Genomic DNA, 11,948 nt, shown 5'->3' with positions numbered 1-11,948 from the left:
CCAAAAGAGATCCCTATGAAGAGCCGAATCACCGAAGCTTGGAGAACAAGATCCGACGATAGATGCATTAGTTATCTTCCGAAGCTCAAACAGAAGAGTGTAGCAACTTCACAATACGAGGGTTGGTTAAGAAACTCCACCGCGCAAGGATTGCAATGTGAGCCGTATGAGGAGATCGAGAAGTTGAAAACCATCGTTGAAGCCAAGGACAAGGAGGTTTTACAATTGAGAAAATCCGTCGAGGCACACAAGGAAAGGGCAGAGGAAAACAAAAGGTTATATAAAGAGGAACAAGAGAAGCACCAAGAGATGAAGCGAAAATATGGGGAATTATATGATCAAGCCGAACGTGTCAAGTTTCCGTATGCTAGAGAAACTAGAGATTCTGTACTAGATAGGTTCAGAAATTTTAGTGATATTGTACGAAACCGCCTTCGTGACATGATGTAAACAAATGTACTTGGTATTTTGCGATGAAATGAAATCTCTCCCTTTTCACAAAGTGATTGTCAATAACAGGTTTGATCAACGGGTCTCATTCCGAAAGTGTTGCATCATATTAGGCCTATCCTTGGCAGAAAAGGGCTCCCCCATGGGACATGCATCCGAATTATTTAAATATCTACTAGCTCACGTTTTTTTTCTTTCTTTCTTTTTTTCCTTTTCTTGAATAAATTACAGCAATTTGACAGAAAATTCACTCCTAAATCAGTTTTTTTTCTCCACTATCAGGTATTTCTGACAATAGCTACCCGAAAAAGCCCCATCATCACCAGATCTTGAAGTAGAACCTTGAGACAGCCTGTAAACATGAGTTCAGTACCAAAACTTCGGAAAGATCTGCTATGGTCACGTCACCGGACTTCACAGCATTAGAAGCTCAGTTAAGTGAGGTACTTGGCAAGTTCAATGAGTTGAGTACTGAAATGGCCGCACAGAGGCGTGTAATTGATCAGTTGGTCGCGAGCAACAGTGGTGGTGGTGTCCCCAACGACCAAGAACCTATCGATAATCACCCACCTGCACAAGACTATCAACCACCCCACACATCCAATACCCAAACAACTTTCCTTCCTCCTTTCGCCAATCCTCTTGAAAATACCTTTACCCGACTAAACTCAGACTTTTCCTATATGCATCCAAATTATATATTGGTAAACCCAACCAGTAGTCAAATCCCTCAAACCCATCCACGAACCAATCTAAACGTTCCCCCCAACCCTCAGGGATCCCACCACCACGTTGCAGAGCCTTTTGTACTGGTTACGGCATCTCAAGGGAAAACGGCAATAGAAGAACAACTTACACCCATTGACAAGGATTTATTGAGAAGGTTGGATCGATTCGATGATTTTATGAAAAAGAATCAAGGGTTGAGCAAGCATGGTGGATTGGGGTACGATGAATTATGTCTTTTCCCAGATATTCAGCTACCGTTGGGCTTCAAAACTCCCAAATTCAGCAAATATGATGAAACTGAAAATCCTAAAACGCATCTCAAGATGTTTGCCAACAAGTTAGGTAAACCCGTGGATGATGAGAATTTACCTATGCATCTATTTCCGAAAAGTTTGGAGGGAGATGCTCTAAATTGGTATTCAAATTTGAAGTCTGGAGAAGTTAAAACCTGGTTGGATCTATCAACAGCTTTTGTGAAACAATATGAATTTAACTGTGAGTTGGCACCAACACGAACCACACTGGAGGGTACGAAAAGAAAGTCGTCGGAAGATCACAAGACCTACGCAAACCGGTGGAGAAAGTTAGTGGCCAAAGTGGAGCCTCCTATGATTGAGGAGGAGATTGTTCGTACTTTTATCAAAACTCACGATCCACCCTATTTTGAAGAGATCTTTAGCATGACTGGAAGTTCGTTTGCTGCTATCATTAACAAATTGGAGGAGTACGATGAATTTGTCAAAGTAGGGAAGATTGTTAATGTGTCTGCATTAAAGTTGCAATTGGATGCTCTACAAAATCAAAGCAGCAATGGGAAAAAGCCCCCATTTAAAAAGAAAGAAGGAGAAACTGCCTTTGTATGGGATCAAGGCCCGTCTTTCAGACCCAGAAACCGTCCCACCTATTCTTTTCCTTACCCGTATTACATCAATTCTCAACCAATCTACCACACTACTACCCAAGTCCATCATTTCCGACCAAGTCACTTGAATATCTCACTGTTACCTCTAACCCCACAACCTATCTTTCAAAATCACACTCGTCCTATTTACCATCCCAGACCAACACTGCAAAATAATAACCCTTCTCAAAATCCTTTTCAAACTAGTGGAATCCAAACTCAGAAGCAATTTCGAACCTTCACCAACTTGGGCCGACCAATTGATCAATTATATGAGCAGTTAAAAGCAGCTGAAAAAATTGACACCGTTCCTCCCAAACTTTATCCCAAAGGCATTCCTCCAGGTTATGATATGCAAGCAATTTGTGCTTATCATTCTGGAAGTCCAGGTCATACCACTGGCAATTGTTTGGCTTTAAAATATAAGATTCAAGACATAATTGACTTTGGAGACATCCTTCTCAGAAGAAAGGAAGAACAAGGACCGAATGCCAGTAAGAATTCTTTACCTGAGCATGGGAGCACTGTGGGAGTTATTATCGCTGATGGAGATTTTATCGATCCCACTCAGTACATTGTAAATGAAACTGAGGTGTTTGGCGTAATGGAGACTGACCACGCCAGAATGAGAAAATTGTCTTCTGTTGAAAAGTCCATGGCCAATGATAATGTTGAGGAAAAGTTGAAATCTTTTGTATTTGAAAAGGAGGAGCCATTTATAGCGGAAGGGGGAGTTTTTGAGGTTGACAAATCTCCTTTTATTTTGGATCTACCTTCTTTTGAATGGGATATATCAGAGCCTATCATTCTTGAATTTTCGGAACAAATGCCTGTCAATAACCTGCAAGAGGTGCCATGAAACTACGAGGAGTCTATTTTGTTGGTTGGAGATAAAAAATGCTTAAAGGAAGAGGTATCTACTATTACCACGTCTGGGAGAATTATGAAAAACTCCGATATTGATGTTCAGTCCAAGGCCAAGGTTAAATCTCCGACACCCAAGCCTCGTGTGTCTGAAAATGAAGCTGTAGATTTTCTGAAGATGCTGAAGAGAAATGAATACAAAATAGTGGAGCAGTTGGATAGGATGCCTACTCAGATTTTTTTTCTGAATATTTTCTTGACCTCCGAGCTACACAAAGAAGCATTGCTCAAAATTCTAAACGAAACTCAAGTCCCTAAAAATATTCCGATAGATAAATTTTCTAACATTGTGGGGAATATACTTGCTGCTAATCATATTGCCTTGTCCGATGATGATCTGACTGCAGAAGGGATCGGGCATAACAAAGCGTTGTATATATCAGTCCGCTGCAACGGAAAGCTGTTGCCGAGGGTTTTAGTGGATAATGGGTCAGCGTTGAATATCTGTCCATGGAACACTCTCACCAAGCTTGGATTTCTTGACATTAAACTCCGTCCATCTGCAACTGTGGTTCGAGGATTTGATGGTTCAAGGAGGGAATCTATGGGTTAAGCAGATCTGGTATTAGAGATAGGCCCTGCTCAATTCCAAGTTACTTGCCAAGTGATGGACTTCTCCAGCGTTTACAATATTTTGCTTGAAAGACCTTGGATACATGCTTCCAATTCAGTGCCATCTTCTCTGCATCAAATGTTGAGGTTTATTGCGAATGATCAGTTCATTACTGTGTTTGCTGAGGATGACTGTACCATGATCGTTGATGCAAAGTTCAATGGTGAAAACAGAAAAAGGACTCCAATTTCGTCTCATCACGTTGCTGACATCGTCTCTGTGGGATGGGCATCCAGGGATAAGTCGCTGGCTCAATCGGATTTGCCAGAGGCCAGTATTATAACGGCTAGGGAGATGATCCGAGGCGGACACGAAATAGGAAAAGGTCTTGGGAGGGAATTGCAAGAAATTTTGGAGCCAATAGAGATCCCGACGCAGAAGGATACATTTGGATTGGAATTTCATCCAACTGCTAAGGATAGAAGGGAAATGCAAACTCGAAAACAAGTTGAAAAGAAGGGCAAACAAACTGTCTTAAATGTCCCACCGCTATATCACACTTTTCCTCATCCATCAGAGGTGATTATGCCGGAAACGAAGAATCCTGTGGAGGAGATTGAAGTGGACCTATCTCAACTATTTGTCGGGGCCACTTGTGAGGAAGAACCATCAGAGAATGTAGAATTTTTGCCAATCACCGAAGGAGCTATTCAGAATTGGACTGCTGATTATCTTCCCTCTCGAAGGAAATTTCGATAAATTTAAGGGGATTGTCTTTTGTCTAGATCATATCCATATAGGGTGGTAGTCTGGATCTTTTGTTAAAAGAAATTACTTTTTTTTTTTTTAAACCTTTATTCTGGTTTCAGTTAATATAGCTTGTTTCGTCCAAAGAAATTGCTGAAACGGAAATAAAGGTTTGGGCTGGATATGTCTTTAAATAGCAATCATGTCTGTATATTTATCTTTTTGTGAAGTCTCGATGCATTTTTGAATTTAAAGAAATGAAAGACTTCTCCAGTATTTGCTATTTATTTATTACTTATGTTCTATTCTATTTTCAGATGGCCACAAATAAAACCCTCTGACCCTTTGGATGTCACCATTTTGGAATTCGATGGCTACAACCTCGATATCTCTCATGAACTTGAAATCATGCAATCTGAAATTCAAAACGAGAGCGATATTGAGGAAGAATTCGAGTCTATTTCAAGGGGATTTAAAACAGTATGAAGAGAAACCCAAACCCAACTTAGAAGAAACAGAAATCATCAATATTGGCACTAAGACGGAGGTTAAAGAAGTTAAAGTCAGGATTCATTTGAATAAGAAACAGAAGGAGGAAATGATTGAATTTTTAATGCTATTTCAAGATGTGTTCGCATGGTCATACGATGATATGCCAGGAATCTCTACAGACATAGTGATTCACAAGTTGCCAACTGATCCAAATTTTTTGCTTGTAAAGCAGAAGCCGCGTAAATTCAAACCAGAAATGAGTCTCAAGATAAAGAAACAAATTGTGAAACAACTCAATGCTAAGATAATCATGGGGTCTCATTATCCCATCTGGCTATCGAATCCTGTGCCAGTGCCTAAGAAATCTGGTGAGGTGCGAGTATGTGTTAATTACAGAGATCTGAAAAAAGCCAGTCCGAAAGACGATTTTTCTTTGTCAAATATTCATATTCTTTTGGACAATACTGCTGGACACGAAATTAAATCTTTTGGTGATTATTTTACTGGGTATCATCAATCTTAATGGCGGAAGAAGACAGAGAGAAAACCTCTTTTGTCACCCCTTGGGGAACCTTTTGTTATCGAGTGATGCCTTTCGGGTTGAAGAATGCAGGAGATACTTATCAGAGGACCATGACTACCCTGTTTCATGACATGATTCACAAAAAAATGGAGGTTTATGTGGATGATATCATAATTAAATCCAAGAAGGTCGAGAACCATTTGGTTGATTTAAAGAAGCTGTTTGAAAGATTGAGAAAATATAATTTGAAATTTAATCCTGCGAAATGTGCTTTGGGAGCCCCAACTGGCAAATTATTGGGTTTTATTGTCAGCAAAAAGGGTATAGAGATAGATCCTGCGAAAATAAAAGCAATTCGAGATATGCCCATTCCAAAAAGTCAAAAGGATGTGAAGAATTTTTTTGGAAAGATCAATTTCATTGGCCGATTCATTGCACAGTTAACCTCTACCTGTGAGTTTTTATTCAAATTGTTGAAAAAGAATGCGCCGATGGAGTGGAATGAAGATTGTCAGCAAGCTTTTGATAAGATCAAGAATTACTTGTTAAATCCTCCGGTCTTAGTGCCACTTCAGCCAGGAAGGCTTCTGATTATGTATTTGTCTATTCTTGATGAGGCTGTTGGATGCGTTCTGGGACAGTATGATGAATCTGGGAGAAAGGAGCGAGCCATCTACTATCTAAGTAAGAAATTTACAGCATATGAGGGCAACTATTCTTTTCATGAGAGAAGTTGTTGTGCTTTAGCATGGACAGCTCAGAAGTTAAGACATTATTTGCTCGGTTATACAACATACCTGATTTCGCGCTCTGATCCTCTGAAATATCTGTTGGAAAAGTCGATGCCCACGGGACGTATGGCTAAGTAGCAAATGATCCTTTTCGAATTCGACATTGTCTTCACGACACAAAAGGCAATCAAAGGTCAAGCCATAGCAGATCATTTGGCAGAAAATCCAAGAGATGATGATTACCAGCCATTGCATACTTACCTTCCTGATGAAGAAATTCTATTTGTTGGAGCAGTTGAGGACATGAGTGAGCAGTATCTTGGATGGACGTTATTTTTTGACGGTGCGTCAAATTCTTTTGGAGGTAAAATTGGAGCAGTTTTAGTGTCGCCTGAAGGGAAACACTATCCTGCTACTGGCAAATTACGGTTTTCTTGTACCAACAACATGGCCGAGTATGAAACTTGTATTTTTGGATTGAAAATGGCATTAGACATGGAGATCAAGAACCTGATAGCATTCAGTGATTCCGATTTACTTGTGCACTAGACGCTTAAGCAGTGGGTAACTCGGGATTCAAAAATTATGCTGTATCATTGTAACTTGCTTAGCTTGGCCAGCAAATTTAGGAATTTGGAACTCAGACATATTCCCCGCACTCGTAATGCCTTTGCTGATGCTTTAGCTACTCTGTTTTCGATGATCCAACATCCAGATGAATTGGTGATTGATCCTATACAGATTCAACTTCAAAATAGGCCGGCGAACTGTCTGGTGACGGAAAGGGTCACCGATGGTTGTTCCTGGTACGATGATATTAAGGAATTCATGAAAACGGGATCTTACTCTCCTGATACTGATTCTGTTGCAAAAAGTTTCTTACGCAGAATGTCATCAAGATTCTTCTTGAATGGAGAAGTGCTATACAAGAAAACATCTGATTTGGGTCTTTTGAGATGCATCAATGAAGAGGAAACCGATTATATAATGAAGGAAGTGCATAGTGGGGTTTATGGGTCACACATGAATGGACATCTATTGGCTAAGAAGATCATGAGAACAAGATATTTTTGGCTTACCATGGAGCATGACTCTATAGATTTTGTTAGAAAGTATGTTAAGTGTCAAATGCATGGTGATGTTATACGTGCCTCTCCTATAGAATTGCATAGTATGACTGCTCCATGGCCATGTTCGATCTGGGGAATGGATGTGATCGGAACTATTGATCCTCCTGCTTCAAATGGGCATCGATTCATCTTAGTAGAGATTGAATATTTTACCAAGTGGGTTGAGGCCGCATCCTATAAGCATGTGACTAAGAAAGTGGTGTCGGATTTCTTAAGAAATAATATCATCTGTCGTTTTGGGGCACCAGAGACGTTGATCACTAACAATACCAAGAACCTCAATAATGATATGGTGGATGGATTATGTGAACAGTTCAAGATTAGACATCGAAATTCGGTCGTTTACAAGCCTCAGATGAATGGAGCCGTGGAAGCTGCAAATAAAAATTTGAAAAAGATTATTCGTAAGATGACTGAAGCGCACCGGGATTGGCATGAGAAGCTGCCTTATGCACTAATGGCGTACAGAACTACCATCAAAACTTCTACTGGTGCAACTCTTTACTCTCTTATGTATGGAATGGAAGCAGTCCAGCCTGCAGAAGTTGAAATTCCTTCCTTGCGCATTCTGATGGAGGCTCAGATAGAAGAAGCTGAATGGGTCAGAGAACGTCAGGAGCAGTTGTCTCTGATTGATGAAAAGAGGTTGAATGCCGTGTGTCATGGATAATGTTATCAGCAACGAATGGCTCGGGCTTACAACAAAAATGTCAAGCCCCGTTTGTTCGAAGTTGGAGATAAGGTTTTGAAACAGATTCTTCCAATGCAAGATGAGGCTAAAGGGAAGTTTGCTTCCAATTGGCAAGAACCATTCATTGTTAAGAAAGTGCTATCCAGAGGAGCGTTTATCCTTATGGAAATGGACGGTCAAGTTTTTCCCCAACCAATCAATGCAGACATGTGCAAAAAGTTTTTCATTTGATTATAAAAAATTTTTCTTTAAAAATACTGCAAGAGACGGATTTAAGACATACTTCCTCTCATTTTTCCATTTCGATATTCTATCCCTAATTTGTTTTCCCTCTTGACTTTTCATAACCGCTTTCCTGTTTCGCTTGGTAGTCCCTTAAGATCACTAACCCCATACTGGGGCAATTTTGTTTCTTAAAAAAAAACAAAAATAAAAACAAGAAAAAGAAAGAAAAAGAGAAAAAAAATGAAAAAGAAAAAGAAAGGAAAAAGAAAATAGAGAAATTAGGTCAGAATTAAACTGGGGCAAATTTTATCTCTTTCTCACCTTAGATCGAGGTAAGTTTTGAAAGAATGCTATCTCAAATGATTACAAACCCATCATATGATCCACTGTCAAGCCTTTCAAACCTTAACCTTTCCTTTGCTATTCTATCCGATCCTAATCACAAGAACCAAAATTGCCGACTTTCATCTTTTGCAGTATTTTGGAAAAAAAAATTTCTTAATCAACTAGCAAATGATGTAAATACAAACTTTTCTGAAACATGTCAGAGAAGATTGTCTCACTGATGCTGCTCATTATCAGAGTACGACTGGATTGATACAGTTGGGGTTAAAATTGTCTTGTCTATGTCTCTAGGTGACAACCTGAAAAAGCACCTTCTAAAAAAAAAAAAAAAAGAAGAAGAATAAAAAAAAATAAAAAAAAAAAAAAAAAAAAAAAAAAAAAAAAAAGAAAAAAAGAAGACAAAAACAAAGACAAAAAAAAAAGAGAAAAGGGGTGGGGGTAACTTTAGTGAAAACCCGAAAGGGCGCTGAGGTAGGGTTTTGAAATACAAGAGAATCAATAGCAAAAAAGAAGATGCTGAGGTCTGAAAGTTGGTGACTATGTTGATTTGGGTCTCTTTCATACAGTTGTTCTTTTGCCGACAATGAATTCCAAAATGGATGACGTCGAAGAGGTCAGATGGAGCATTTTTTCTCATCAAAGGCTATCCCCTAAATATGAATCCAACTTTTGATCCTTCGACCTATATTCAAAAAAATTCACCAATTTTGTTTTACTATTTTATTTACTATTTTATTTATTTATTCGGTATCATTACTTATTTCATATTAGCATTATTGCATGATGAATAATACATTTTTTTTATTGTTTATGTTTCTCATTTATTGGGTCTCACTCAAAAGACAATCCCCTATAATTTATCCCAAAGGAGTCATGAAATTGAAAGTCCTATGATAATAAAATATGGTCAATTGATATTGGGCAGTTGCAAAGATTCTAAAGGGGTTGTCGATCGAATCTAAGGGAGCGATTTGTCGATATTGAAACTCATGTTTACACGACTCTCAAGGCAAATGGATCATATGGTGGTGGCAGTGTTTCTGTCATGGTTGTTTCTTTTCCTTTTTTCTTTTTTGCAGAAAAATTATGTGACACGATAGTGGGTTAGCTGAGCATGATTTACACTGGGGCAAACGATAGAAGGATTGAGTTCCAAATTTCGTTGTACATTTTCGAAGAAAGAAAAGTAAATCATTATTCTCTTTCTTTTAAAGTTCGAAAAATTAAAAGAGTTGTAAGTCCACCAGGTAAGTTTTCTTGATTTATTGCCTTTTGAGCAACATGCATTCTGATCTTGCAGTTCGATAGCATAGAACTTGTGTTTTCATTTCTTCCATTTTTATTTTCGTTGGGTTTGGGTTTTATCCCACCAATCTCGGCAGGTTCGGATTTTATTCCACTGACCTTTTTTATTTTCGTTGGGTTTGGATTTTATCCCACCAACTTTGGCAGCCTCAAGTTTTATCCCACTGATCATTTTCATTTTCATCAGGCTCGCATTTTATCCCACTAACTGTTTTTATTTTCATTGGGTTTGGGTTTTATCCCACCAATTTCGGCAGGCTCGGGTTTTATCTCACTGACCATTTTTATTTTCGTTGACTTTGGGTTTTATTCCACCAACATCGGCAGGCTCAAGTTTTATCCCACTGACCGTTTTTATTTTCTTTGAACTTGGGTTTTATCCCACCAATTTCGGCAGGCTCGGGTTTTATCCCACTGACCGTTTTTATTTTCGTTGGATTTGGGTTTTATCCCACCAATTTAGGCAAACTCGGGTTTTATCTCACTGACCGTTTTTATTTTCATTGGACTTGGGTTTTATCCCATCAATTTCGGCAAGCTCTGGTTTTATCTCACTGACCATTTTTATTTTCGTTGGGTTTGGGTTCTATCCCACTGACCGTTTTTTTTATTTTCGTTGGGGTTGGGTTTTTGTCCCACCAACCTCGGCAGGCCCGGATTTTATCCCACTAACCATTTTTATGTTCGTTGGGTTTGGATTTTATCCCACCAACCTCAGCAGGCTCGGGTCGTATCCCACTGACAGTTTTTTTTATTATTTGATTAATAATTGTGCTTTATCATTCATTTTGTATTTCATGCTTAAAAGTTCTGAGAGTTCAAACTTTTTCGATTTTTGCAAAGATCACAGATGGTCAATACACTTGTTTCGTTGGAGTTTACTTGTATTCGAACTATGTTTGACCTGATTCCCATGGCGGGATACGTAGACAACTCTACATGAGTTCGGTCACGTTGTTTATAATTTCATTACATCTTTTGTTCAATAATTTCAGCCAAGTGTTGGCTTGTTGTTTTAGCTTAGGTGTTGTTAGAAGAAACAGAAGAGCAATTTTGGTGTCTACGTCTTTGTCTTGAATTTCTTTGAAACTCTAGATAAAGAGGGGCAAGCTATAGACACCAAATTTTTGCCAAATTTTTGTCAAATTTTATGTTTTCTTGAATATTTTCTATTTGATAAGTCATTTATTTTCCTGCATTTTTAAGTATATTTTGTCTCATTTGTGTAGATTTATCTTTAAAAAAAAAGAAAAAAGAAAAAAGAAGAAAAAAAAGGAAAAATCAAAAATCAAAAATCAAAAAATCAAATCAAAATCAAATTATTACTAAACTTACACATTTTCATCATTTTTCTTACCAATTACACTTAACCCATTCCTACACTCAATTTTCTTGACCTTTCTTGTCATTTGATAAAGATCATCATTTTGACAAAACACACACACAAGCTCCTCTTTTTCTCTCCCAATATTCGACTCTCTCGACTCTCTCAGACGGAGAAAAAAAAAAACCAACTCCCCATCTTTTCTCCAGGAGACATCTCTTGGTTGCAGACTTGCACAAAGGGAGCTCTCTTGGCCTTTCTTTCTTTTTCCCATCAGACAAGGACGAAAAAAAGAGAAGCTCCGAAATTTTTTTTCTCTCTCTCAGTTCACTCTCTCGGTTCTCCCTCTCGGCTCCCTCTCTTTTTTCCAACAAACTTAACACAACAAAGCAAACAACAGGGGGAACAAGTTGTCAGACATTGAAGCTTAGGAATTTAACCACAAACCTCACCTACCAAGTGACTGTAACATTCTTGAGGTATCTTTTTTTTTTTTTAGTTTTGTTTAAACATTAAATTCATATTTCGTTGCTTGTTTTCTCCTACTTTTGTTGTCTTGCATTGTTGTTATTGCATTGTTGAACATTTGGGAAATGGTTTGAGTTAGATTAGAGAAAGGGAGATAAATTTTGTATATGCATGTTAGGTGTTTGAAAAAATGCCTAAATCAAAAACCAAATTAAAGTACCCATTATTGTGCATTTTGTTTGTTAAAATAGATGATTATGGTTAGTGCAAGACTTGAAAACGTGAGGTTGCTCAAGCATTTTGGGAGTTTGAACTTTAGAAGCATGTGAATAATTTTTCTTCATTTTGGACTGTTTTATTTTAATTTTGTCACATTTGTTGTTGCTTTTATTGATTTCCTTTCATAGTTA

General features: G+C 38.2%; 2 protein-coding genes across 2 annotated transcripts; both read left to right on the top strand.

Annotated features, from left to right (window-relative positions):
- Nucleotides 1–845: 845 nt before the first annotated feature.
- On the top strand, nucleotides 846–2,939 carry LOC113769180. The gene has a single exon (XM_027313648.1). The coding sequence runs from the start codon at nucleotides 846–848 to the stop codon at nucleotides 2,937–2,939; it is 2,094 nt and encodes a 697-aa protein (XP_027169449.1).
- A 3,252-nt stretch (nucleotides 2,940–6,191) lies between these two features.
- Nucleotides 6,192–7,850, top strand: LOC113769179. Its single transcript, XM_027313647.1, has 2 exons — nucleotides 6,192–6,505; nucleotides 6,662–7,850. The coding sequence occupies exons 1-2, from the start codon at nucleotides 6,192–6,194 to the stop codon at nucleotides 7,848–7,850; spliced, it is 1,503 nt and encodes a 500-aa protein (XP_027169448.1).
- The last annotated feature ends 4,098 nt before the right edge of the window (nucleotides 7,851–11,948 follow it).

Source organism: Coffea eugenioides, chromosome 4, assembly GCF_003713205.1.
Source record: "Coffea eugenioides isolate CCC68of chromosome 4, Ceug_1.0, whole genome shotgun sequence".
NCBI lineage: Eukaryota > Viridiplantae > Streptophyta > Magnoliopsida > Gentianales > Rubiaceae > Coffea > Coffea eugenioides.
Note: the sequence above shows the minus strand (reverse complement) of the source record. Positions and strands in the feature narration are given on the sequence as shown.